Here is a 24,548-nt window from a genome sequence, read left to right as displayed (position 1 = left end):
CATGTGCTCTGTTGTAGGAGTGAGACCCAGAGATCAAGAACTTGCTGCTCCCTCATACTGCATACAGCATGACCCCGAAATACGAAAGAAATTATTTCGTCTGGTGCCAAAGCAAAGAAGCAGCAATCTATTCCAATCCTGAAAAAAACACACATACTGGATTGGTCTTAACGAGAGAGCTGATCTCCAAAGCTATGCCTTCCTAAGGGAATTCTCAAGGACTTTTTGAACTCTATACAAGTTTTACTTAATGTGCTGACTTTAGAATCTAAATATAAGAATAAGATATGACTTAATTATATTGTGGTGGTAATGATAGAAGAAGAAAAATTCTGGCCTGCTATGGATGAAGATGAAGAGGAGAAAAAGAACAACTCAGGCTGCCTTGGGTGTTGTTCTCTCCAACGTTTCCATCATTTTAACTGCCAGTTATCTTTTTAGATGACAAAACTGAAGATCTATTCCTTGAATGTTTAAAACTATTCAAAGGTTCCTCATTCTTTATAGTAAAAATTTCTATGCAAACCAAGGTCTCCATTCTCAAATCCTGCCCTACCTTAGCTCAAATTCTACTCAGCTACCAGCAGTTCCCAGGCCCATCATGCCTCCTTGCTTTTGCTGCCTCAGACTATAATTCCCAGCCCACTTCATCTGTCGTCAATCACCTGTTCCTGTCTCCTACACCCCTCCACTGTGTCACCAATCATACTGAATGCAACTGAATGGTTAACAGATTGTTAGTCGAGCACCATGTGAGTACAGACCATTCTAATCATGTTCTTTATCCAGAACCTAGCAAAGGCAGATGGACATGCAAAAAGTCTTCTTTTGGAGGTGATGAATATGTTTATGGCATAGATTAGGGTGATGGTTTTACAAGTGTATACTTATCTCCAAAGCTCGTCAAGTTATATACATTAAATATGTTCAGCCTTTTGTATGTCAATCATCCCTCAATAAAGTGTTGTTTTCTTTTAATCACTTGTTGAATAAATGAATGTGAGGAGTGAGAGAGTGAATGGAAGAGATCAAAGAAAAATTTATCCTATAGAGAGAAGGCAAGTAGTACTCCCAGGTTTTCACTGCCAACCGTAGAAATTACACTGTTCATTTATTTGTTTAATTGTGTATTATCTGTCTCCCCCTCTGTTATGTAAGTTCACTGAAGACCCTGCACCCATTGTGTTCCATGCCCTGTCCTCCACACCTGCAACACTGCCCAGCATAGAGTACAGGTTCAATAAATATTTGATAAGTGAATGCAAGGTTAACACTGATAATAGTAACACAGCCGATGAAGCAATGTCTCAACAGGCAGTAGGGTGGTCCTGAGCAAGGTGAAGCAGATGGGTGGGGTGAGCAGAGCAGAGGGAAGGGAGGCTGGATAAGCAAACACAAGTTGTATGTCTCCAGCAATGTCCACAGAAGAAAGTGCATTAGCTCACAACAGAAATATACTAACCAGGTGACAAGTGTGCCCTAGAATGGAACTGTATTTGTCCTTCAGGCTGTCCTTCCTCAGTGCTCCACCGCTACCTGCTCTGGGCGCCATAATCACCAAGCAACGTCCTGACCATGATTTTACTTCTATAGATACAGATACAAGGGCGAGACCCTGCAAACTAAAAAACACAAACATCTAGTTGGCTTGGCAGTTACATTTTTTAAAAAAGTTTAGGCAGTTATGAAAAATATGTTTCTTATGGCCTTGGTTACTGAGGGAATCATCTTTCAAAGCTGCCCTCCCCCTGGGCACACTGAAAATTGCATCTGTGAGGCTTTAGGGTGATACCCCCAATGTTCTGTGCCTCATCAAGGTAACAATGTAGGAAGTCAGTTGGCTTTACCCATATCTTTGTATTCCTCATGCAATACTGAACATTAGCTGTTTCTGCAACTCAAGTTCTGTGACCCTGGACAAGCTGCTTAATCTTTATGGACCTCAGATTCTTCTCTGACAGATCCTCCCAATCTCTAAATTACGTGAAAATAAACATCTAGCGATGTATAATAGGGATCTAAAAAATCTCTAATAGATTCCATCTGTTTGCCTTATGGAAATACATCTTTATGGAAATAAATCTGGGTTCAGGATCAGGAAACTGGCAAAAATTTTAAAAGAGCACAGGGTTTAAGCAGACAGGGAGGAAGGAAACAACTGCTTACAGGGGAAGTCAGTAACTCAACACCTTTATTACAATAGAACAATTACAGCCCCCACAGAGTAGGCGTTATTTGTAAAAATATGGAATTTTTCTAAGGATAAGGTATTGCTAGATACCCTCATACAACTCTATCGAGCCATCACTGGGCTTAAAGTGGCGACAACTGAATGAGAAAGGTATGAGTGTGTTACACAAAACTGTTCCAAGGATCTGCTGCTGCCTACATAGACCCATTGCCAATTTATAGAAAGTTTGCCTTTTTATTTTACAGAAGCATAGGAGCAGGTATAAAAACAGAAGAAGAAATATCTCAGAAGAAACTGATGATAATCAAATATATGGCACACTCACAGAAAGAAAAATCCTGCCAAATGCAACCACCTTTGAGCCATAGCTTTTGGGTGAGTTTACAACATTCATGTGCACATGGTATATAGGTGTCACACCCTGTAGCTCTACAACTAACACAGCAATGCAAAATTTTTACTGATGCACAAAATTAACTCATTCTAAGCATTTCTTGAAACCATGGCAATATGGAACTGTAGGAGAGGGCAAAAGAAGGCCATTTTTACTACATCTATTTTAAAAAGTCACATTTTTATGCAAACAGCTTCAATACCAGGGACATGTGAACAAAGCAGCATCAGCAATGACAGCATCAACAGGCACTCCTTTCCTTCAAATCCCTAGTGTTCCATTGTCTCAGCGCAAGGGCCAAATGGACCACCATGGCCAAAAATAATGAACGGCAAAAATGGATTATAAATCTGTATCCCAAAAGCAAAAAAGACTCAATTTAGAAGTTAGACAGAATGTAGCAATAACAGGAAGAAAAATGTAATAATTTAACTGCTGTTTATGAGCTCTTTGGTCTACTTATTCAAATCGTTAAGTCAGGCAGCATTCCAGCATAATGTGTCAAAGAAGCAGAAAGACTTGACTGTTTGTCCCGAACTAGTGGTGGGTTGACATGCTGTCTACTCAGACTGTTATGGATTTGAATCATTCCAGGCACTTTATTCAGAGTTTCCAATTTGTCATCTATATAATACTTTTATAAGAAATAACTCTAAATAAGGGTTGCTTTACATATTTACAAACATAAAGCTAAACTTGCCATTTAGTAAAATCTTAAGTTGTACTGAAGGACTGAAAAGTGTCATGCCATCGAAGAGTTTGAAGAGTTGGAAGAAGGGTCACAAAGCACTGAAATCTAGCACCTCCCTCCACCCTCAGAGACAAGGACAGTGGGAACCAGGAAGCAGTGCTTCACAGCTGACCTGACATTCTCAACTTGTTACCACAAGACTGTGGACATGTGGTGGGTCTGACCACTGACAATGTTTGTAAATGGAAGTGAGCACATCACCATGAGCAATAAGAGATACCAGGTCCAAAACCCACACCCCCTCGAGGAAACTAACGTCATGGGACTCACTAGTAGGGATCACAGGTGCTTCAGGGACTGTCCCACTGCCCATTCCTCTTCACCAATTTCAGAAAGTGTAACCCTAAGCTTCTTGTCTTGTCAGTGGCTGACGGAACAAAGTTTTTCAACACATTTTGAACACCCCTGTGGCTTTATTCTTTATTACTCAGAAAAATCAGGCAAGAAACATATTAATAGGAGACTGCTGAGCCCCATCCGTCCTTCGTCACCCACTCCGGACACAGAACATCCAGTCATGGATAAAAATGAGCCGGTGAAGTCTGTAACTGAGCAAGGAGCTGAATTATCCAATGAGGAGCGGAATCTTCTCTCAGTTGCTTATAAAAATGTTGTAGGAGCCCGTAGGTCATCTTGGAGGGTCGTCTCAAGTATTGAGCAAAAGACAGAAGGTGCTGAGAAAAAACAGCAGATGGCTCGAGAATACAGAGAGAAAATTGAGACTGAGCTAAGAGATATCTGCAATGATGTGCTGTCTCTTTTGGAAAAGTTCTTGATCCCCGATGCTTCCCAAGCAGAGAGCAAAGTCTTCTATTTGAAAACGAAAGGAGACTACTACCGCTATTTGGCTGAGGTTGCTGCTGATGACAAGAAAGGGATTGTGGATCAATCACGGCAAGCATACCAAGAAGCTTTTGAAATCAGCAAAAAGGAAATGCAGCCAACACATCCTATCAGATTGGGTCTGGCCCTTAACTTCTCTGTGTTCTATTATGAGATTCTGAACTCCCCTGAGAAAGCCTGCTCTCTTGCACAAGCAGCATTTGATGAAGCCATTGCTGAACTTGATACATTAAGCGAAGAGTCATACAAAGACAGCACACTAATAATAATGCAGTTACCGAGACACAACTTGACATTGTGGACATCGGAAACCCAAGGAGACGAAGCTGAAGAAGGAGAAGGAGGGGAAAATTAAAAGGCCTTCCAACTTTTGTCTGCCTCATTCTAAAATTTACACAGTAGACCATTTGTCACCCATGCTGTCCCACAAATAGTTTTTTGTTTATGATTTATGACAGGTTTATGTTACTTCTATTTGAATTTCTCTATTTCCCATGTGGTTTTTATGTTTAATATTAGGGGAGTAGAGCCAGTTAACATTTAGGGAGTTATCTGTTTTCATCTTGAGGTGGCCAATATGGGGATGTGGAATTTTTATACAAGTTATAAATGTTTGGCATAGTACTTTTGGTACATTGTGGCTTCACAAGGGCCAGTGTTAAAACTGCTTCCATGTCTAAGCAAAGAAAACTACCTCGTATTGCTTTGTCCTGGTGGGGAATAAAAGGGATAATTGGTTCCAGTCACAGGTGTAGCTGTGGGTACTTTTAGGTTTGGAGCACTTACAAGGCTATAGTAGAAATAGATATCCCATGGATATTACATGTTAAACCATGTGTTATCTGTGGAATACTCAGTCTCAATGTGCACACCATTGACTACAGCTACAGAAGTGCTCCTTTAGTTGTGACCCAATTTACTCTGGATAAGGGCAGAAACGGTTCACATTCCATTATTTGTAAAGTTACCTGCTGTTTGCTTTCATTATTTTTGCTACACTCATTTTATTTGTATTTAAATGTTTTAGGCAACCTAAGAACAAATGTACAAGTAAAGATGCAGTAAAAATGAATTGCGTGATATTCATTACTTCACGTATATCAAGCGCAGCAGTAAAACAAAAAACCCATGTATTTAACATTTTTTAGGGTTTTTTTTGCTTTTGTGGGGTTTTTTTGTTTTGTTTTTGTTTTGTGTTTTTGTGTGTGTGTGTGTGTGTTTTGATACTTGCCTAACATGCATGTGCTGTAAAAATAGTTAACAGGGAAATAACTTGAGATGATGGCTAGCTTTGTTTAATGTCTTATGAGATTTTCATGAACAATCCAAGCATAATTGTTAAGAACACGTGTATTAAGTTCATGTAAGTGGAATAAAAGTTTTATGAATGGACTTTTCAAAAAAAAAGAAACATATTAATAAACATATTTATAAGTGAAAACAAATGATTAAATGCCTGCCAATACCTATAAAATACTGGGATACATTCTGACATAAATACCCACTTAAAAAAAACACAATCTTATAACTTTAACTTAGTAACAATCAAAATAGTAAAGAAATTCACAAACACTTAGAGAACTTTAGAAGTGTACTGATTTGCCCAGTTCACCTTAACTGCTTGAGTAACCACATCCCAGGCACACAGATGCTCACACACTTCATACCCATTCACTCATAGGCTTTTCAGGTTTCTAAGACACAAGGTAATTAAGGCAACATAAACAGCCTAATGTTCTTAAATTATCTCATTTCCTCCCCAAACTTATATTGCTTATGAACAATTGTTTTATGGGTGAAAATTTCATCTAAATAATACAATATTCACTTAAAATTTTTTACAGATGCTGCCAAGGAAATTTTCAGGCAGATACATATCTATTATTACTGAAAAAGATGCTTTTTTAGAGCCAGTATGCACCTAATCTAATTTTGCATATTAAAAAACTTTAGAATAATAAGAATAATATAATGTATTAATTAGACCAGTAAGCACAAAAGAAAGTAAGAATTTTAGCTACAATAAGTCAACTACAATAAATACCAAGAACCCAAAATTAGCAGTCAGGCCTGAAAACCTGTTCTTGAAGTAAGAACATGAGTCCTTGACCAATTCAAGGTTATCTAATTTTATATTATAATAAAAAAAAAATCAAACAAGTAGGGCCTGTTGGCAATGACCCTTTCTAGCTCTCTGGGCAGCCACTGACCCACTGGCATGAATGTCCAAGACGACAGCAGAACAGCAGAATTAGAGGAACTAAAGCTGCATTAGCAAATCCTCTCCTTGCAACCCCTTCCTATATCAAATAAAAATGGCAGACCCAGCTAGACTCACAGATCCCTGGCGCTACGGTTTAAATGATAGGAAAACTTACACAAAAGAAGTATCCAGAGTACAGACAGCACTCTTTTTGTTTTTCACTTTCATGTTTTAGGGCTCAGTTTTGGGGAAGGGGATACAATGCTGCTTTACAAAGGACATAGAAGTCCCTTGTTTGAGCTACCAACCTCTTAGCCACACAGAAAAATGTCAGTCATCCATTTGTTAGCACCAAAATCTCCTTCTACTGCTTACAATATGCACCACACATTTTAAGGGGCTGTTCTAACAGAAAAACAAAGGCAGCCCTTGAAATAGAAGCAGATCTTCCTAGCTTTGCCCCTTCCTTTATCACTTATGCCTACATGCCTGCCGTTAAAGCACTGTCACATTGTTTCCACATGCTCAGGCCCTTGAAACTTGTGCAAAAGCATTGCAAAATAAAACTGCATAAACATCACATTACAAAACATGAGCTAGTAATAAATAGTAGGTCAGTCATGTGGGCCAGAATAATGATTAATAAAATCATAACTTACAAATGTCCCTGACCTGAGACATTTTTTTTACTTGAAGAAGACATTGAACACGTTGTGGTCATGGGTGTATTTCAAAAAGCATATTGGTACAATTCACTCTGAGAAACCATTTAAAATGATTGTCTTTTTGCCAATTTCAGTGGTCATAATACAATTTCACAGGCATGAAAAAATTTTAAAGATTAGAGAATAATTCTTTCATTTTTCCAACATCAACTTGTAATTGTATAGGTATAACTGAGCTGCTTAAAATCAATCAACAGAAGTGTGTAATGCTGGAGGCTCCTTCCAGAAAAGCTTATAGCTCCCTTTCCTTGGACCACATAGAGATAATGCCCCACACCAAATGTAGTACAAACTGGATACACAGTACTAGGATTACTTACCTTATAAAAGCTGAATTTATTCCTCTTGGTTAGAAGTCACAAATGGTTAAGAAGTAAAACTCCCTTCATTTGTTCTTCTAGTGAGCCAAATCTAGCCTCCCATTAACCCAGTCCATTGCAGATAATTTCACACAGCACACGCTCCCGGTTTCCAGCCCAGCAAGGATAATCACATTCCGGCGGGGAGTGAACAGATGGTGGATTCCATGGTAACCAGCCCTCCTAAGGCGATTGGTAGAAGTGTGTGACTACTGCTTATTGGGTAACAATCGCTGTCTTTGTGCTCCAGCCTTGCAAATCCTAAAGGAAAGAACGAACATATAGCCACTCACATGCGCAGGGGCTTGCCTAGCAGGTGTTTGGCTATTTAAACAAGGCAATACAGGCCAATTAAAAGCTGTCCTGTAAATCTACCCTTGAAGGTACAAAGTCCTAACATGTCAGATAGCGTCCACTGCTCATTCAGGGAGAAAGGTCACATGAGGCTTAACTTGACAAAACAGAAAATAAAACTTGAAAGTTAACTTGAAAATTCAAGATAACGCATTCCAGAAATCTAAGCTGCATCAGTAAGTTCTTTTCCGATTTACAATCCACATCAGAAGTGAAACTGGTTTTACATTTAGATCTTCTTAAATAAAATTTTGAAATTTGCAAAACTTAGTTTGAAAATAGAAGTTTTCCAAATCAATCATAAATGTACACGTAATATTTTTTTTAAACTTACATAAATTCATTTTTACTGTTTTTGTTGATATGGAAGGAGAGGGAGAGGCTACTAAACTTCAAATTTTCATAAGGGGCTTATGCAATTATAGGATTGAAATCTCTTGGTTACGTACTCTCTACTGGGTTTAATTTGTTTCTGCATCCATGAAAGTCAATTCAGCAGGAAAAGAGCTTTCCCCCAATCCGTGGTGCTCAAGGAATCAGAGAATACGTCCTTGGAAGAGCAAAATGGCTGAAAACCAAATATATACCACACCTAAACCAACTACTGGAAATAATGCATAAATCTAAAACAGATAAACTCTAAGCACTCAAAATAAATCCATCAGAAATAAATTTTTTAAAGGCAAGGAAAAGAAATAATTAGGATATAAGCTTAAAGCAAAAACTAAATAAAACAAAAATTGTGAGCTGTGACTAGACCTTTACGTCTTAATTACCTCATTACTCTATGGTTACCCACTATCCTAAATTTAGGACTTCTTTTCTTGGCATGAACAGAAATGAGACACAAATGTTGAAAGGAAAAAGACAAAATTATTATTTGCAAATGATACAATTCTACTGTAGAAAAATAAATTCAAAGAAATCAAGGATATTATTTATAATACCCGAAATTTAGTGATGTGGCCAAACATATCAATATAATTCCTTTATAAGGCAAAAACTATCAGAATACTGGTGAAATGTACTAACAAGGGCACACAACACTTGGGGATAATATCAAGAACTGTGTATGAACTATTTGGGGAACAAAGAAATGGACTCTTATCAGAAGAAATAAAACTAAATGGAGAGAAATAATGCACTGCTAGATACAAAGATCCATTTTAAAGATGCCAATTCTTCTCAAATTACCAGATAGTCAGTCTTCTAGTAAATTTATATATATATAACATATATATATGTATATATGTGTGTGTGTGTGTATATATATATATATAGTTTTCCAGTAAAATTTCCAACATACTTTAGGAAATAAATTAAACAAAGTGACTCTAAAGTTTATGTGGATTAAAAAAATGAAAATACCAATGAAAATTCTATGAGAGGAGTAATAATGGGTAAAATAACTGTACCAAGTTTTCTAAACATGTTAAAAATACTATAAACATACAGCTATCTCCCAAATTTATAACTCCAGGACAAATCTCTTTCCCCGTGAATTGCAGATTCCTACATCTAACTACTTACTGAACATCTCTGCCTGATTAATGTTTAATAAATATCTCCAACATAACATCCCAAAACTCAACTCCCAATTTCTCACCCAAACCTGCTCCTCCTGAATCCCTCCTTGTTTTTGGAAACAGCAACTCCAACATTCCAATCACTCGAGCTGAAAGCCTGAGAGCCCATCTTTGACTTCTCTCTTTCACTGACATCTTCACATACAACCTGACAGCCCATGACATGGGCTATTTCTTCCAATACGGCCACTTCTAATATGGCCCCTCCACCACTTCCACCTGGTCTAGGCCATACCACCTCTCACCTGGATTCCTTAATAATTTCCTAATTAAACTCTCTGCTTCCACTTTGCCCTGTACAGGCTATAAAACCTAAGCAGATAATGAGAATTCTCTTCTCAAAACTGACTTTCCCCTTGCACTGAGGATGAAAGTTCCATTCTGTATGAGGGCTTAAAAAGCCCTTAATAGGGCTTCCCTGGTGGCACAGTGGTTGAGAGTCCGCCTGCTGATGCAGGGGACACGGGTTCTTGCCCCAGTCCGGGAAGATCCCACATGCTGCGGAGCAGCTGGGCCCGTGAGCCATGGCCACTAAGCCTGCGCGTCCGGAGCCTGTGCTCCGCAACGGGAGAGGCCACAGCAGTGAGAGGCCTGTGTACCGCAAAAAAAAAAAAAAAAAAAGCCCTTAATAACCTGCACCTCACCCCCATTAACTCACTTGATTCGTCTCCCACAACCCTCTCCTCCCTTCTGTGAGCTCTCCAGGCAGAGTCTGACATTGTCTCTTCTCAGCACCTTTTCATTAACTTGGACAGTGACAGTGTTTACTACAGGCCAGAGTTCTCTGCACACATCTCCATTTACAAACCGATAGCCCCTCAAAGCCAGGGACTGTGCCAATCTGATCTTTGTGCTCCTGGTGTCAAGCAAAGGTCCTTATACACAGTGAGTACTTACTGAATCTGCTGAATGAATAACAGCTTGCTGAAGAATTTTTTATTCTAGGGAAAATTTAGAGGCAACTTAAGAATCTAATAATAGATGAATGGTTATGCAAATAAGAATGTATTCAACTTGATAGAATATCATGCAGTTATTAAAAATACGGTCATGGACTTCCCCGGTGGTCCAGTGGTTAAGACTCTTCCAGTGCAGGGGGAGTGGGTTTGATCCCTGGTTGAGGAATTAAGGTCCTACCTGCTGCAGGGTGCAGCCAAAAATTTTTTTTAATAAAATTAAAATATGGTCACAAAGACTATATGGCATAAGGGAAATGTGAATGGTATAATATTAACAATGGGGACTTCCCTGGTGGTGCAGTGGTTAAGAATCCACCTGCCAGTGCAGGGGACATGGGTTCGAGCCCTGGTCGGGGAAGATCCCACATGCCGCGGAGCAACTAAGCCCGTGCGCCACAACTACTAAGCCTGTGCTCTAGAGCCCACGAGCCACAACTACTGAAGCCTGCGCACCTAGAGCCCGTGCTCCGCAACAAGAGAAGCCACCCCAATGAAAAGTCTGCACACTGCAATGAAGAGTAGCCCCTGCTCACCGCAACTAGAGAAAGCCTGCACGCAGCCAACGAAGACCCAACGCAGCCAAAAATAAATAAATTTATAAAAAAAAAATAAATGTTCTATTTACTGAGTCCCTAGTATGTGCTAGGAACTATAATAAGCACTTTACAAATATTTTATTTAAACCTCACAGAGATTATAAAGTAGGTATTACTATCCTCATTTTTCAGTTATGGAAACAGACTCAGAAACTAAGTTCTTTGCCCTACATCTCACTGCTGAGACTAGAACCTCATGTAAGACCAAAGCTTGGGTCTGATCATTAAGCCACACTACCTCCTGGAAGTGTAGGGGAAAAAAATACATAACTGAGTACTAACTATGAACAACTACATAAAAAAGAAAAGATTCTTAGGAAGAAAAGTCTAAGCCTCTGTATCTCAAAATTATAAGAGCAGCTGTGAGGAAGAAATATTGGTGATGTTTTCCTTTTTCTGCTTTCCAAAATTTTTAATGTCATAAATGATAATTTTCTAAAAATAATATTTATTCTTCCTACACATATTTGTCAATGTTCACCCCACTATGTTCTTGGGTGGATCTACTAACTATCAAGACAATAAAAAAAAAACTAAAAAGGGGCTTCCCTGGTGGCGCAGTGGTTGAGAGTCTGCCTGCCGATGCAGGGGATACAGGTTTGTGCCCCGGTCCAGGAAGATCCCACATGCCGCGGAGCGGCTAGGCCCGTGAGCCATGGCCGCTGAGCCTGCGCTCCGCAACGGGAGAGGCCACAACAGTGAGAGGCCCGCATACCGCGAAAAAATTAAAAAAAAACTAAAAAGAATCTGGCTTATAGTTTCTAGGAAATTGATTCTGTCAGAATTACTCAGAAAGAAAAAAAAGGCAGATCTAAGAAAGGCAAATTAGTAGTGTCCTCTTTAGCTCCAGGTTCACCTCTGGCTGTTCTAACATTGTCTCCACAACAGCATCTCAAGCCACTCTGCTCAGAATCTAATAATAGGGTCCCCAAACTTAAGCTGTAGGGCACGTGTCAAATAGTCAATAATCCCCATAAAGGTTCTTGAGATAAAAAGGTGTTGGAAGCAGAGACGCCTGATAATTTATCTTCTTCAAATACTGGGTAGTCTGCAGTGTTGCCTAGAACTTGTTATAAGTAGCCACTGTGCCAGCTGAGCAGTGATCAAATAACCTTGGGAGTATTGTTCTATCTCCCTTCACTATTGAATCTATACCTAGGCACATATTTTTGGAATGTTTTTAAGCCCTTAGCTTTTACAAAGCTCAATAATAGAAAGACTCCCTAATTAGAAATTCAGAAACCTGGACTCTAGTCCCTGCTTAACCACTGGTATGATATGGCAAGCCATTGCCCTCTCTGGTCCTGTGCACTGCAGTCACAGAATGAGAGCACTAGGTTAGATCATCTTCAAAGATCTCTTCTATTCTAAACTAATGAGAATGAATGTTGGAGGAAGGAGGATCCCTCCTCATTCTTACTGGTTTCAGCAGAAAAGGAGAAAGGGGCTAGAGCAACAAGGACAAGAATAAATATTTATTTGTTTTCCAAAATGAAATGGCATACTAAAAATTTCTGGGTACAACCCTTAGGTGTAGTATGACTGAAAGGTCTGAGCAGGAGGTATTACTGAAGTACCAGGTGAGATGGCAATTGTACCCACAACAAAGATGCCCTGTGCAGGTGCACTTCGAGTAACATTACCACCAGCTCAGTTCTCACCACATTCTCTTTTTCTTGCTGAAACTCCTTCTTGACAAATAGTTCATATTATGAAGTGACTGGATATTGTTAGGGTTTTGTCTGTGAATATGAAACAGACTCAAGTTACCTATCCTAATTGGAGATAAATTTATCATGTAAGCCTAAGAAGCACCAGGTTAAACAACAGAGTTAACCAGTCACAGACACTGAAACACAAAATGCAACGTCTGAAAAAGGTGACATTTTCTTAGATATTTTCAGTGTGTACCAAGAATTTTGTATTTTTGCTTAACATTCTATGTAAGAGTTTTTTTATTTGACTGTTTTGCAATTAGTTCTATGAAGATGATTTAGAGCAAAAATATATTTGCAAGGTACGAAGTACCTGACAAGCAAAAGAAAACATTGAAATAAATGGAACTTCTCTGCCCAGTTTGCAAAGTGTTAACAACGATGCAGTAACAAATTCCCTGGTGGTCCAGTGGTTAGGACTTGGCTCTTTCACTGCTGTGGCCTGGATTCAATCCCAGGTGGGGAACTAATATCCCTCAAGCCACATGGTGCGGCCAAAAACAAAAAACAAAACAAAAACAAAAAACAATGATGGAGTAAAAAGTCTACCCTGATTTGGTGGAAGCATTTTTTTTTAAAGGAAACAATGTAAATATTTTAATAAAAACAATCCCACAGCATTTATTGTCATCTGGTAACAACACAAAGGTGAGCAAAACAATATGAATAAATGCTTCAGAACTACACTTCTAACAAAGGACACCTAAAAAAACTGTATTGCCTTCTCAACAATTTCTCACTTCATTGATCATTTCTAGTTGGAGACACTCTGGAGCAGAGTAATGTAATCTCCTTTTAGCATGATCCGACCCAGTTGTTTTCTTGACTTTGTTTTAGAATGAATCTCTTCTGCATCATCCAATAGGAGGTTCATATACTCATCAAAACCAATGATACAGCCCTCTATCCGCATATTCACTTGCTCATAAAGCCACACCTGAATCCGAGATTTTGCAAGAATCTGAAGATGAGATTGACTGGCTGCACCATCACCTTCTGCACCTTCTGGCCCTGGCCCCAGTATGCCATGGTGGAAGCTCACAAAGACCACACTATCCCGCACACTACCTCAAAAAGCAACTTCCGGAGTCAGAAGCATTTCTTTTTAATTGCCCATCATTCCTCTGATATGGTTAGCATATGAGAGAAGTACTTTCCTTTCCCAGCTACCACACTGCAAAGAAAACAAGTGTTGAAGATAAGTCTATGTCAGAGGGTCTCCAGCCCTTTTTCGTCAAAGTCCAACCACTGGGACTTGAACCAATGCCCCAGGGATATTTTTTTATTAAAATCAGAAGGATAATATATCTTAGTCAAATGAGAATAATGGGATCCAATTCTTCACATCATGAGATCATTGCTATCTTCATTAGGGTAATATTCCCTCTCTTTCCATGTATTTAACGTTGACTCTAGAACAGAGGCTGGAGGAAAGTATACAAATATCTGGGTCCTAGTCTGTTGCCTTCCCCATTCTTCATTCTTAATCCACATTCTTTTAAGAAGTGATGCATCTAAATCGGAATCTAGATGTTTTAATTCTTTTTTCTTTGTCTAAGAAACTTTCTGAAATATATGAAAGTGAAGACTCTCTTTGGGGAGTACATATATATAACATAATAAATATTTATGTTAATACATTAATTATATTAGTAACTATATTTTTACAAATATTTGTGACAAGTGGAAAAAGGATTAAGAACAAAGAATGTTCTATAAACAAGACTTATTGGGGATCTACAATTTGCAAAGTTCCAACCTAAACTTTACAGACAAAAAAAGGAGACACTGGTTCCTTTCTCTTGATGAGTTTTTAATATGTTCACACAACAAAGACTTTCATCTCTTTGAGAGGTGAGGGGTGGAAACGTGTTAACAACTGTTATAGATGTCTAGCACTAGGTAAGTGAAAAAGATATACCACACAAACATCACTCTGTAAAAATTATCAAAATATCAACATTATGAACCTTCTTTTTTATACTTTAGGTGCTGAGATCACGCCACAATGAAAATTATGTCAATCCCAGTTTTGTGCTCATAAAATCCAATGCTGAACAGTTAATCCCCACAACTCAAAAATTATCCTGAAGGACCAAAGCATAGAAACATCTATTGCTCTAGATCAAAGCTATGCAAAAACTGTTTAGCATAAGTTCTACAGGGTCCCCTTTGGGAACGAAAGCAAATTCAGCAAAAACTGAATGATTCAGCAAAAACTGAACTCTTACTGTTGAAACCTAAGGATTTATAGGCATGCCTCTGAGATAGTGCAGGTTTGGCTCCAGACCACCATAATAAAGCAAATATTGCAATAAAGCAAGTCACATGAATTTTTTGGTTTCCCAATGTATATAAAAGTTATGGTTACACTATAGTGTAGTCTGTTAAGTGTGCAATAGCATTATGTCTTAAAGAAACAATGTACATACCTTAATTAAGAAATACTTTATTGCTAAAAACTGTTAACCATCATCTGGCAACGCAGGGCTGCCACAAACGTTCAGTTTGTAAAAAATGCAATATCTGCAAAACTCAATAAAGTGAAGCACAAGGAAATAAGGTATGCCTATATTTATGGTCTCTCATCTGAGCTCATAAAATCAATTCTTTCTAACCTAACTTTACCTTTTTATCCCAAATCCAACCCCAGAAAGAGGAAAGTAGTCTAGTTTTGTGGGCAAGGGTCCTTTGAGACTAGGACTAAGGTGTATCCAACTGTGAACATTTGAGGCTGTGTGTGTGGCAGAGATATGTATGCAGGATGAGTGGTGTGTGTGTATATATGAGGGTGCACAGGTGGGTGAGAAGGGTGTGTGTGCAGGGGGATTTGGGAAAGCTTCTTAGTTTGCCTTATGAATTATATCTAAACACCCTGGATTTACTTTTGGGGTAACCAGAGGATAACCACTTGAATACGGGGCAAATCATGGTCAGTTAATGCTGCAAATACAGATTCCCAAACTCTGGGCAAGATAGGGTATACTTAAAAATTTCTTGCCCCACAACTTATCAGTGGGGAATGACTTCTCAGCTACAACTTCTGAGCTTTGAGGCTTTCATCTAAGAAACAAGTAGATTAATATTTGGTACCTCCCTCTCAAGAAGATCAGTTAGACCACATAGGTGAACCCCCTATGAATACCTAGAAAACTACATAGTTGTAAGAAGTTTTAAACATGTTTAAAGGGGCAGGGGGGAAGGGAGACACAACTGTCTACTCTGAGACAAGAAGAGCAAAGGATGACTTCCTGTTACAGGAAAAAAAAAACCTTAAGTCTCTTTCAAACCCCCCCTTCCCCCAAAACCCAAAATATCAATAAAACAAAAAAGTCCTTTCTTGGCTCCATTTATATTCTTGTCAAGCTATCTAATCGCATCGCTTTTCTTGTTGACAGTTCTCAAAAAGTGGGAACTCCAAGGTCACTGCCTCCACTTTCTCACCAGTTAGTTGCTCCTTAGCCTACCAGTCTAACATGCACCTGATCCTACTCCCACCAAGGCCAGTGGGACATTGCAATCAGCAAACCCACAGGTCACCATTCAGGTTTTCGTTTTTGTTTTTTTTTTTAATTTATGTATTTATTTTTGGCTGCGTTGGGTCTTTGTTGCTGCGCGTGGGCTTTCTCTAGTTGTGGCGAGCGGGGACTACTCTTCGTTGCGGTGCGCGGGCTTCTCTAGTTGTGGCGAGCGGGGACTACTCTTCGTTGAGGTGCGCGGGCTTCTCACTGGTGGCTTCTTTTGTTGCAGAGCACGGGCTCTAGGCGCGTGGGCTTCAGTAGTTGTGGCACGTGGACTCTAGACCACAGGCTCAGTAGTTGTGCCGCACGGGCTTAGTTGCTTCGTGGCATGTGGGATCTTCCCGGACCAGGGCTTGAACCCGTGTACCCTGCATTGGCAGGCGGATTCTTAACCACTGTGCCACCAGGGAAGTCCCACCATTCAGTTCTTGAACCCCTACACTTCTCTGGGAGCACCTGACAGTGCTGACCTCGTTCTCCTTCTTGACATTCTTTCCTCCTGGGCCGCCTCACAACCAACTCTCCTGGTTCCCTAGGACTCTCTCCAGTAACTCCTTTCTTCTTTGCTTTAATCAGCAACTCTTTCTCCACCTTCTCCCTCCTCCATACATCCAATCAATCACGTCTGTCCAATAAATGTTCACTGAATAAACATTCATAAAACATCACCAGTAAATGTGTTTCGATATTATACAGCAATTAGTTGGCCAAATATGAAGTTATTAGTTCAAACATGGAACCCCACTGACGGAATAAAAGCCTTTCATCTTTATAAACAAGAAAAAAAGCCAAATAATATCTTACTGAGTGTATGGTTGGAGGTGGGTAAAAGTAAAGACCTTCCCTTCCCTCATAAACTGAACAGTTGTGTAGGAATTTAAATACTTACTTCCCTGCCAAGTTCTTACTGCCAAACCTCATTCCTGCCTCAAGTCCCTTGCACTTGCAGTTCCCTCTGCCTAGAACGTTTCATCTAGATTTTCCTCTTGCTTCTGTAACACAATTCATGCAAATCTGCACTTCGATGCCACTTTCTCAGGTAGGTCTTTCCTTCCTCACAACCCCATCTGTCCGTTTCTATCGATCCTAGTACCTTGTTCTTTGTTATTTAATAGCACTTATCACTGCTCAACTTTATATTAAATGTTTCTTTTTCACTCTTTTTACTTTCGGCTCCCACCCTATTTTTTAATGGACAAAAGCTTTGATTGGGAACCTCACAAAAGGTCTCCAATAAGCATATAAAAATCATTAATCAGAGATGTGCAAATTAAAATCACAAAATGATACCACTAGATACCTGCCACATGGCTAAAATTTTTTTAGACAAGCAAAGTATTGGCTAGGAAGGGGAACTAGAATATTCACACCTTAAAACCACTATGGAAAACCTTTAGGCAACGTCTCCTAAAGCTGAACATACGCATAACACAATAATTCCACTAAAAGATGTAATGTTCATAGAACCTTTCATTACATAATAATTGATGGTCATCAACAGCAAAATGGAAATAAAATACTATTCATACACACAAAAAATGGCTGTACAGTGTGTAATGGATAGGCTACAATCTTTGGGAACAGATGATCTTGGACTTGAATTCCAGTTCTGCTATTTACCATGTAATACTGAATATGTAGATATGGGTATATAACCTCATTGAGTCTGCTTTCTCCACCTGAAAAATATGGTCATATCAGCTATCTTCCAAGATTATTCTAAGGATTCGAAATAATGTGCATATAACACCAAGCACTGTGTCTAATAGGTACTCAGTAAACAATAAGACTAGGATTTAGGAGATATAACTTATATCACTCAGTATCAATTACCAATACTTTTTATACATAAACTTTCTTCCTGTAAAATAAAGATGATGTTTCACCTGACCTGCCAAACATATCTGCAGCATTTCTGAGTTACCAACACAGTCATCATTGAAACTATAGAAGAACCAGGTCATAGCATTTTATTATTCAGCTACTTTACGGACCCCATGTGCAACTGCAGCTGTTGGTCCTAATGCCAGAGGAGCAAATGAGTTGGAAAGATGAAAACAAATGTGCAGGAGAAATGCCAAGAAGTGTGTAAACGGTGGACAGGAGTCCAATTGGTTCAGTGACAAAGCTGATCCTGAGAACACTGTGTGCACCGTATGCACGCTCTGAAGAAGCATACACAGGTTGGCATGCCTAAAAAACAATGGGGGCCAAAAAAACCCCCCTTGAACTACTGTGGTTTTCAGCCTAATTCTGAGTCCCCTTTTGTCTTATAAATAACTCTATTTATACTTGTTATTAGAGAATAAAACCTACAGGTCCTATAATAAATCCTACTTTGACTTTTTTTTAAATATAAAATATATATGTATACATATAATCTGGTGTTTAATAGCAACCAGATCCTAAATTTTAAAGTTACAATAAAAATTAGGAGAAATGACTATTTCTAAGTATAATACATGTTCAATAAAATTTTACTCATCATAATAAAGAAAAGTCGGATAGTAACTTATATTACCATCTAAACTAGTGAGGAGGACGCAGAGCAGGGCAAAGAAAAAATAAATCCCCTAAAATCCTGAAATCAAATTTTCCAATCCAAAATAATTACTTGAAGAATAAGACTCCAAACTTCCATATTTTGATTGTATATTCACATTACTCTAGCTATTTGTATTCTATTAAAATTTATCATCATGCCTATAAAGTTTTAAATGCAAGACACATTTAAGAATTTATAAGTAACTCAAAGTACTCTAAACTCAGTTCCATTCATTCCACAAGGTAGGTCAGTACTCCACGTTGGTGCAAGTCTGTGACATAGGGGCCTCTATACAATGGGAACGAAGAACAAGCTTTTTCTTTCTTTTGTGGCTGAATTATTGGGAGAATCTCAGGCCATTTCTAACCTAGTGAAACAAAGAAAAACTAAAGGCTTTGGCTAAAGTCTTGTGAATCTGTGTTTTTCCCAGCACCAGTATTTTCATAGCCCATGCTTTTATGCATAGATCTAGTTTTCCATTCACATGAGGCTTGTGGCATAGAAGAACCTGCCTTAGTTAGGGAAGTTCTCTTTCAATGTTCTTCAGTGATCACCTATCTGCAAATATTCTATAGAAACCACTCCAGAGTTTCTCTATGAAGAAAGCAATGTCATCTACATTTGAAAAATAGCTAGCACATAGGCTCCCTGCCACACAGAAGTAAAAGTTTTTAAAATGTGTGATTCGTAAGTTTAAACCAACATGGAACCTAACACGTTCGTTTAAAATCCTAATTCAATGTCCTTAAAATTCTAAGGTATAGCTATTATTAATATCTTAAATCAAGAATACAAACACAATGGGATTTTTCCTCCCCAAGGCACCTTGCAAAGACAGTCTTCAAAAAATGGTGGTGTTCTCTCAGTTATTTATAATCCAAAAACTTGAAAGATGTTAAATATCTAACAATGGAGGATATATTAACTAAATTAAAGTACTACTTTTTAACAGAATATCATACAGCTATTGAATTTTTACTAAGAAGTTTTGTAATGTGAAACATCTAATGTTATGTGGGAAGGGGAAAGCATGATTTTAAAAATCCATGTAAATTACGACCTCAGCTTTGCCAAACAACAGATACAAAGAGGAAAAACACATCAAAATGTTATCAGTAGTTACACCTAAATGTTTATTTTCTTTCTCCTTACTACAAATCAAAAATCTGTTTAAAAATGTTTTTCTGAACAAAACATTCATCTAACGTTGTTTTTCAGTTAAATAGAAAAAGACCATGAGAACATTAAAGCTACAACGCTAGGAGGATCTAGGCAAGTCAACTGACTTCAGAGTCCAATAAATCATATGTAATTTCAAGAAATCCTTAACCTTGTGCGTTACCAATGTACCTTGCTGATGTTTTAGAAGTAGAGGGAATCTTTCCCCAAATAACTGATGAATGAGAGAATATTAAGTGCACAAATAAGTTCTAAGAAACTTGAAGTGTAGCTTTTACATATTAGAAACAGAAGGAAGGAGGAGAAATAGAAACAGAAGGAATGAGGTTATAATAAAAAGGCTCAGCTAAGAAAAGTCAACAGCGATTGCACTTAAAGCACAGTTCACTTTCACTGCTCTCAGGGAACACTGTTATGCTATGAATCCTCAGGAAGAAATGCCATTATCTCAAGTAATCGTACTTGGGCCATGAAAATAAGAAAAAGTGTACCTTTGTGCTAAAATCACAGTATGAAACCATTCTAGACAAGAGCCAGGATAATTTTTCAATAATGATACAAATTACTTATAATTTAGTAGTAAACAAAGAGACAAATACCAGTTACTTCATCTACTCATATACTTTGCATACTCAAAAATTTCAAATGTTTTTAACCTAAGATATTTCAAAAATGGAAACTGCAATAACAATACTCACAGCCCCCCATAAAGGATTCCTTTCAAACAACATCCAGCAGTGCCTTTTATTCTTCTGATTAATCATACTTATTTCCTGCTTGTGGAGGAATTCGTCGGATATACAACTTGTAGGTACAATCTATAGGCATTCTGTATTTAGACACCAAACACGCACACATCTTCTGTTCAACATGTTGAAGAACTAACTAAGGGGAAGTGCACAGCTATGTTTCATAACTCCTCTTCTAGCACTGATGCAGTCTCAAAGAACTACGCAAGTAATGAATTTCAAAATTCCACGAAGGTATTTCAAAATGTGGTGAGAGAACTCTAGAATACTGTGGTAAAATGGGAAGGATGGGGCCAACTACCTGTGATTTTATTGTAGTTAGAGTCTTTAAATTTATAACAAACTATCCTTTAAAACTAGGTCATAAAGAATCTTAGCATATTTTTTCATGGTCATAAGAAAGTCATAAGAAATGCTGAATAGCAAAACCAAGGTCCCCCCAAGCAAAGGGACCTTGTTTCCTTCCCAGGTTACTAGCAATCCCAAATGACTTCTTCATTTAAAAAAAAAAAAAAAATCAGGATTTTAAAGGAGAGGCACCAATGAGCAAACTTTCCATCCCTGCCATGCTTGTAAGAGAAAATTACTAATTAAAGTCAATGTTTTAGATAATGTATCACATAACATAGACGTCTCAAAACATGTAAGGTTTATCACCACATGGATTTAACATTTACATAATAACCCAAATTCTAATTTCCCTTTCATGTGATATTTAGATGGTGTAGTCAGAATCAAACTATAATATCTAGACTCAGTACAACTTTGCAACAGCACTTCTTCAAATTATTCTGTTTCTGAAAGAATAACAAACTGAAAATAGTGTATTACCTTAAAGTACTTGAGGAAATTTTGACAGGTAGAATAAAATAAACATTAATGTAGCTTATGAACCAAGAAGTGGAAACATGGAGAAAACTACTTGGAGAAACACATGCTAAAATCACAAAGCCTTAGAAATTTAGAAATCCTCCCTTAGTATGGATAAGAAAACTGAGGCCAGGAGTGTTAAGGTAGGATAGATATAGACATACTGATATTAGAGAGACAAGATATATACATTTCAGATATTCTCATAGATTTTTTTCAGTTCAATTTCCATAGCATTATATTTCTAAATTAGCTCTTTCTTAAACGTGCTGTCATCCAGTATACTACTTTCACAGGGTGGAGGTCTTGAGAGCTACTAACTGGCCTGTAACAATCACTTACTATCAATGAATATTGTTATTATAAGCTTTGAAAGCTTATCTCTATGAAATGAAAGGCATAGTAATGAGACATGGCATGTTCATACAGTGTGAGGTATCCAACCGAGGGCTAATGCTTTCCAAACTTCACCAACCCAAGCCAGCATCCCCACCCAGATCAGCTGAGGGCTGAGAGTGTCCTCTGCAGAGTCAGGGTAGGTTTTGCACAGGAAGTGTTGGTGTATGTGCTCAGGCATGAGTGATGAAGTCAAATGAGGACGTCAGCATTTTTGGTTCCTTCTCTTTAGTTTAGAGGAATACAGCAGGAAACTTCAAACTGACCACATGCCAGTGAACGACTGGCTGAAACTGGAACTGTTCTGCTCTGCTACAGTGCACCAGGGCTGGAAGGATCCAAATAAGTATGTTGGCTCTGGTTCTTGACCTCTTTTTCAATGGTTTAGCAGTTTAGCAGGCAAAGAAAAAGAAAATTCATATGGAACATTTTCTGATAATTTGACATTGTACATTGTAGATTTTTAATATATCTTTATAATTAAGTAAACCCTTTCTTTTTTTTCTTTTTTTTTTTTTTTTGCGGTACGCGGGCCTCTCCCTGTTGTGGCCTCTCCCGTTGCAGAGCGCAGGCTCAGCGGCCATGGCTCATGGGCCCAGCCGCTCTGTGGCATGTGGGATCTTCCCAGACCGGGGCACGAACCCATGTCCCCTGCAACAGCAGGCGGACTCTCAACCACCGCGCCACCAGGGAAGCCCCTAAGTAAACCCTTTCACTGTTCATTCAGATATTATGTGAATATAGCTGTAGAAACATGTTACAGGTATTGCACTGAAATAAAATTTCATAAATGTGTGCTTTTATTTGTCTTAGTTTTCTGCTTATACTTTGGTCTGCTAGATTTTACAAAAACAGATGTATCCCTCTTGGCTTTAAATCAAGTGATTTTGATCAATTTAGCCACACATTAAGAACAGCTTTAGGAACCACAATATCAACCAATTTGTTATAAAGCCAAAATTAGTACTCCCCCAAGAAAACCATTATTATGTGGCTAAAAATAAATCTTCATAAAAGAGTAAACAAAGCTGTTTGTTTGCTCCTAACACCACCGTCATTCCATTCCATGTCTTGATAAAATTAATATTATGATCAGTAATTACAGCTCTGTATTATTATATACCCTTCTCATAACAACCCTAACAAAAAGGCATTAATTAGCCCCATTGTATAGATGGTAAAACTGAGAACTAAAGTTAAATAACTTAGACAGTAACTGGCAGAGCTGCAATTCAAACCCTGGACTTTTTAACTTCAAAACCTGATATCTAAAATGCAAACTGCCTGCCATTCTCCCAAAGTTTTCCCAAAATTACTAACCTGTGAAAGGATAAGAAAAACTTGTACCCTATGTCTGAGTTTTCTTGACTTTAACCCCCAAACTCAAATACTAAAACTGTTCATGCCTGCTAAAACAAACTTCCTCTTTCTACTTCATGTGACTCTTGCCATAAGTAAGTTCCTCAAAACTCTGTATTTAATCTACTTGTAAGTGAAGAGTTTTATACATAGCCTAAAACATTAGAATAATTTTAGAATAACATCCTATAGTCCACCAGAGCAATAGTCAGTTTTATCTTAATTTGCTTATTAGTTATGAGAATGAGAAGAGTCACTTCCCTCAAGGTCACTTTGAACCAGAAATAGAATTCTGGTTTAAGGTCTGGTCGCTAAACCATGCTTCCTCTGCAATAGTAAGCTACCATTGGTAAACTGGTCACTAAGAAACAGAAAATAACAAAAAATATGGGATGTTTAAAGTATTTTTCCTGCTGATACCTCTTTCCCCTACCTGTCCACCCCTTCTATTTTGCCCATTGCCTATATATTCTATATTGTGATTATGGAAAGAAAGTGCAACTGCCTTGGCAGATAAGGAAAAAAACCTATTCCTATTTCAAACATGAAGCAAATGTTTCATTCCCTTTTCTTATTAAAATATGGGGTATAGCCTCAAAAATCATGGTAGCTTTTAAAAGCATCACATTAAATCCATTTTTTTTCTATTTAAATTTTGCTGGTACATACTAATGTCTTTTGATTTATAAATTTAAGATAGTTCACTAAGAAATGTGTAAGTGCCCACATGTATGGCAAATGGCATTATTGATTTGTCTAAAGCAGTTGTGCCAATTGAACTTTCTGTGTTGATGGAAATGTTCTATATTTGTGCTATAGTATAAGGTAGCCATATGAGCATTTGAAACATGACTTGTGTGATCAAGGAACTAAAATTTTATTTTAGTTAATTTTAATTTTAAAAGCAACTTGGCGCTAGTGGACCACACATGTCTAAGTCTGGGTATGCGTATATATATTTTGAATAAAATATATAAAGTACATAAGTGTATTTTGAAATAATTATTGACTCATAGGAAGTTGCAAAAATACTACAGAGAGGCCCAGTTTCCCCTAATCATTATGTCATATTATATAACCATAAATACAATACCAAAACCAAGAAACTGACATTTGTACAATGTGTATGTTTAGTTCTATGCCATTTTATCACTTGAACAGACTTGTGTAACCTCCGCCACAATCAAGATACTGAACAATTCCATCATCATGAAGAGCTCCCTCATGCCACCCCTTTCTAGTCATACCCAACA

General features: G+C 38.0%; 1 protein-coding gene and 1 pseudogene across 5 annotated transcripts in view; one reads left to right on the top strand and one right to left on the bottom strand.

The window, feature by feature from the left end:
- The window catches only part of FGD4 (FYVE, RhoGEF and PH domain containing 4), a 204,058-nt gene that overhangs the window by 113,172 nt on the left and 66,338 nt on the right, over window positions 1–24,548 (bottom strand). The window contains exons 1-2 of one of the 5 annotated variants that reach the window (XM_060024563.1): window positions 20,620–22,426; window positions 7,428–7,727 (exon numbers count right to left, since the gene is read on the bottom strand). The exons of 2 other annotated variants lie outside the window; for them this stretch is intronic. Coding sequence is in view for 1 of the 3 variants with exons in the window: in XM_060024562.1 (XP_059880545.1) it covers window positions 20,620–20,629 (10 nt within the window). In the remaining 2 variants the exon portion in view is untranslated. Of the gene's footprint in view, window positions 1–7,427; window positions 7,728–20,619; window positions 22,427–24,548 lie in introns of those variants that run through there. 2 more of the 5 variants (XM_060024564.1, XM_060024562.1) reach the window with 2 other exon arrangements.
- LOC132433587 (14-3-3 protein zeta/delta pseudogene) lies at window positions 3,026–7,160 on the top strand (annotated as a pseudogene).

This window comes from Delphinus delphis, chromosome 11 (genome assembly GCF_949987515.2).
Source record: "Delphinus delphis chromosome 11, mDelDel1.2, whole genome shotgun sequence".
In the NCBI taxonomy this organism is placed as follows: Eukaryota; Metazoa; Chordata; class Mammalia; order Artiodactyla; family Delphinidae; genus Delphinus; species Delphinus delphis.
The sequence above is the reverse complement of the archived record's forward strand: the minus strand, read 5'-3'. Positions and strand labels throughout refer to the sequence as shown.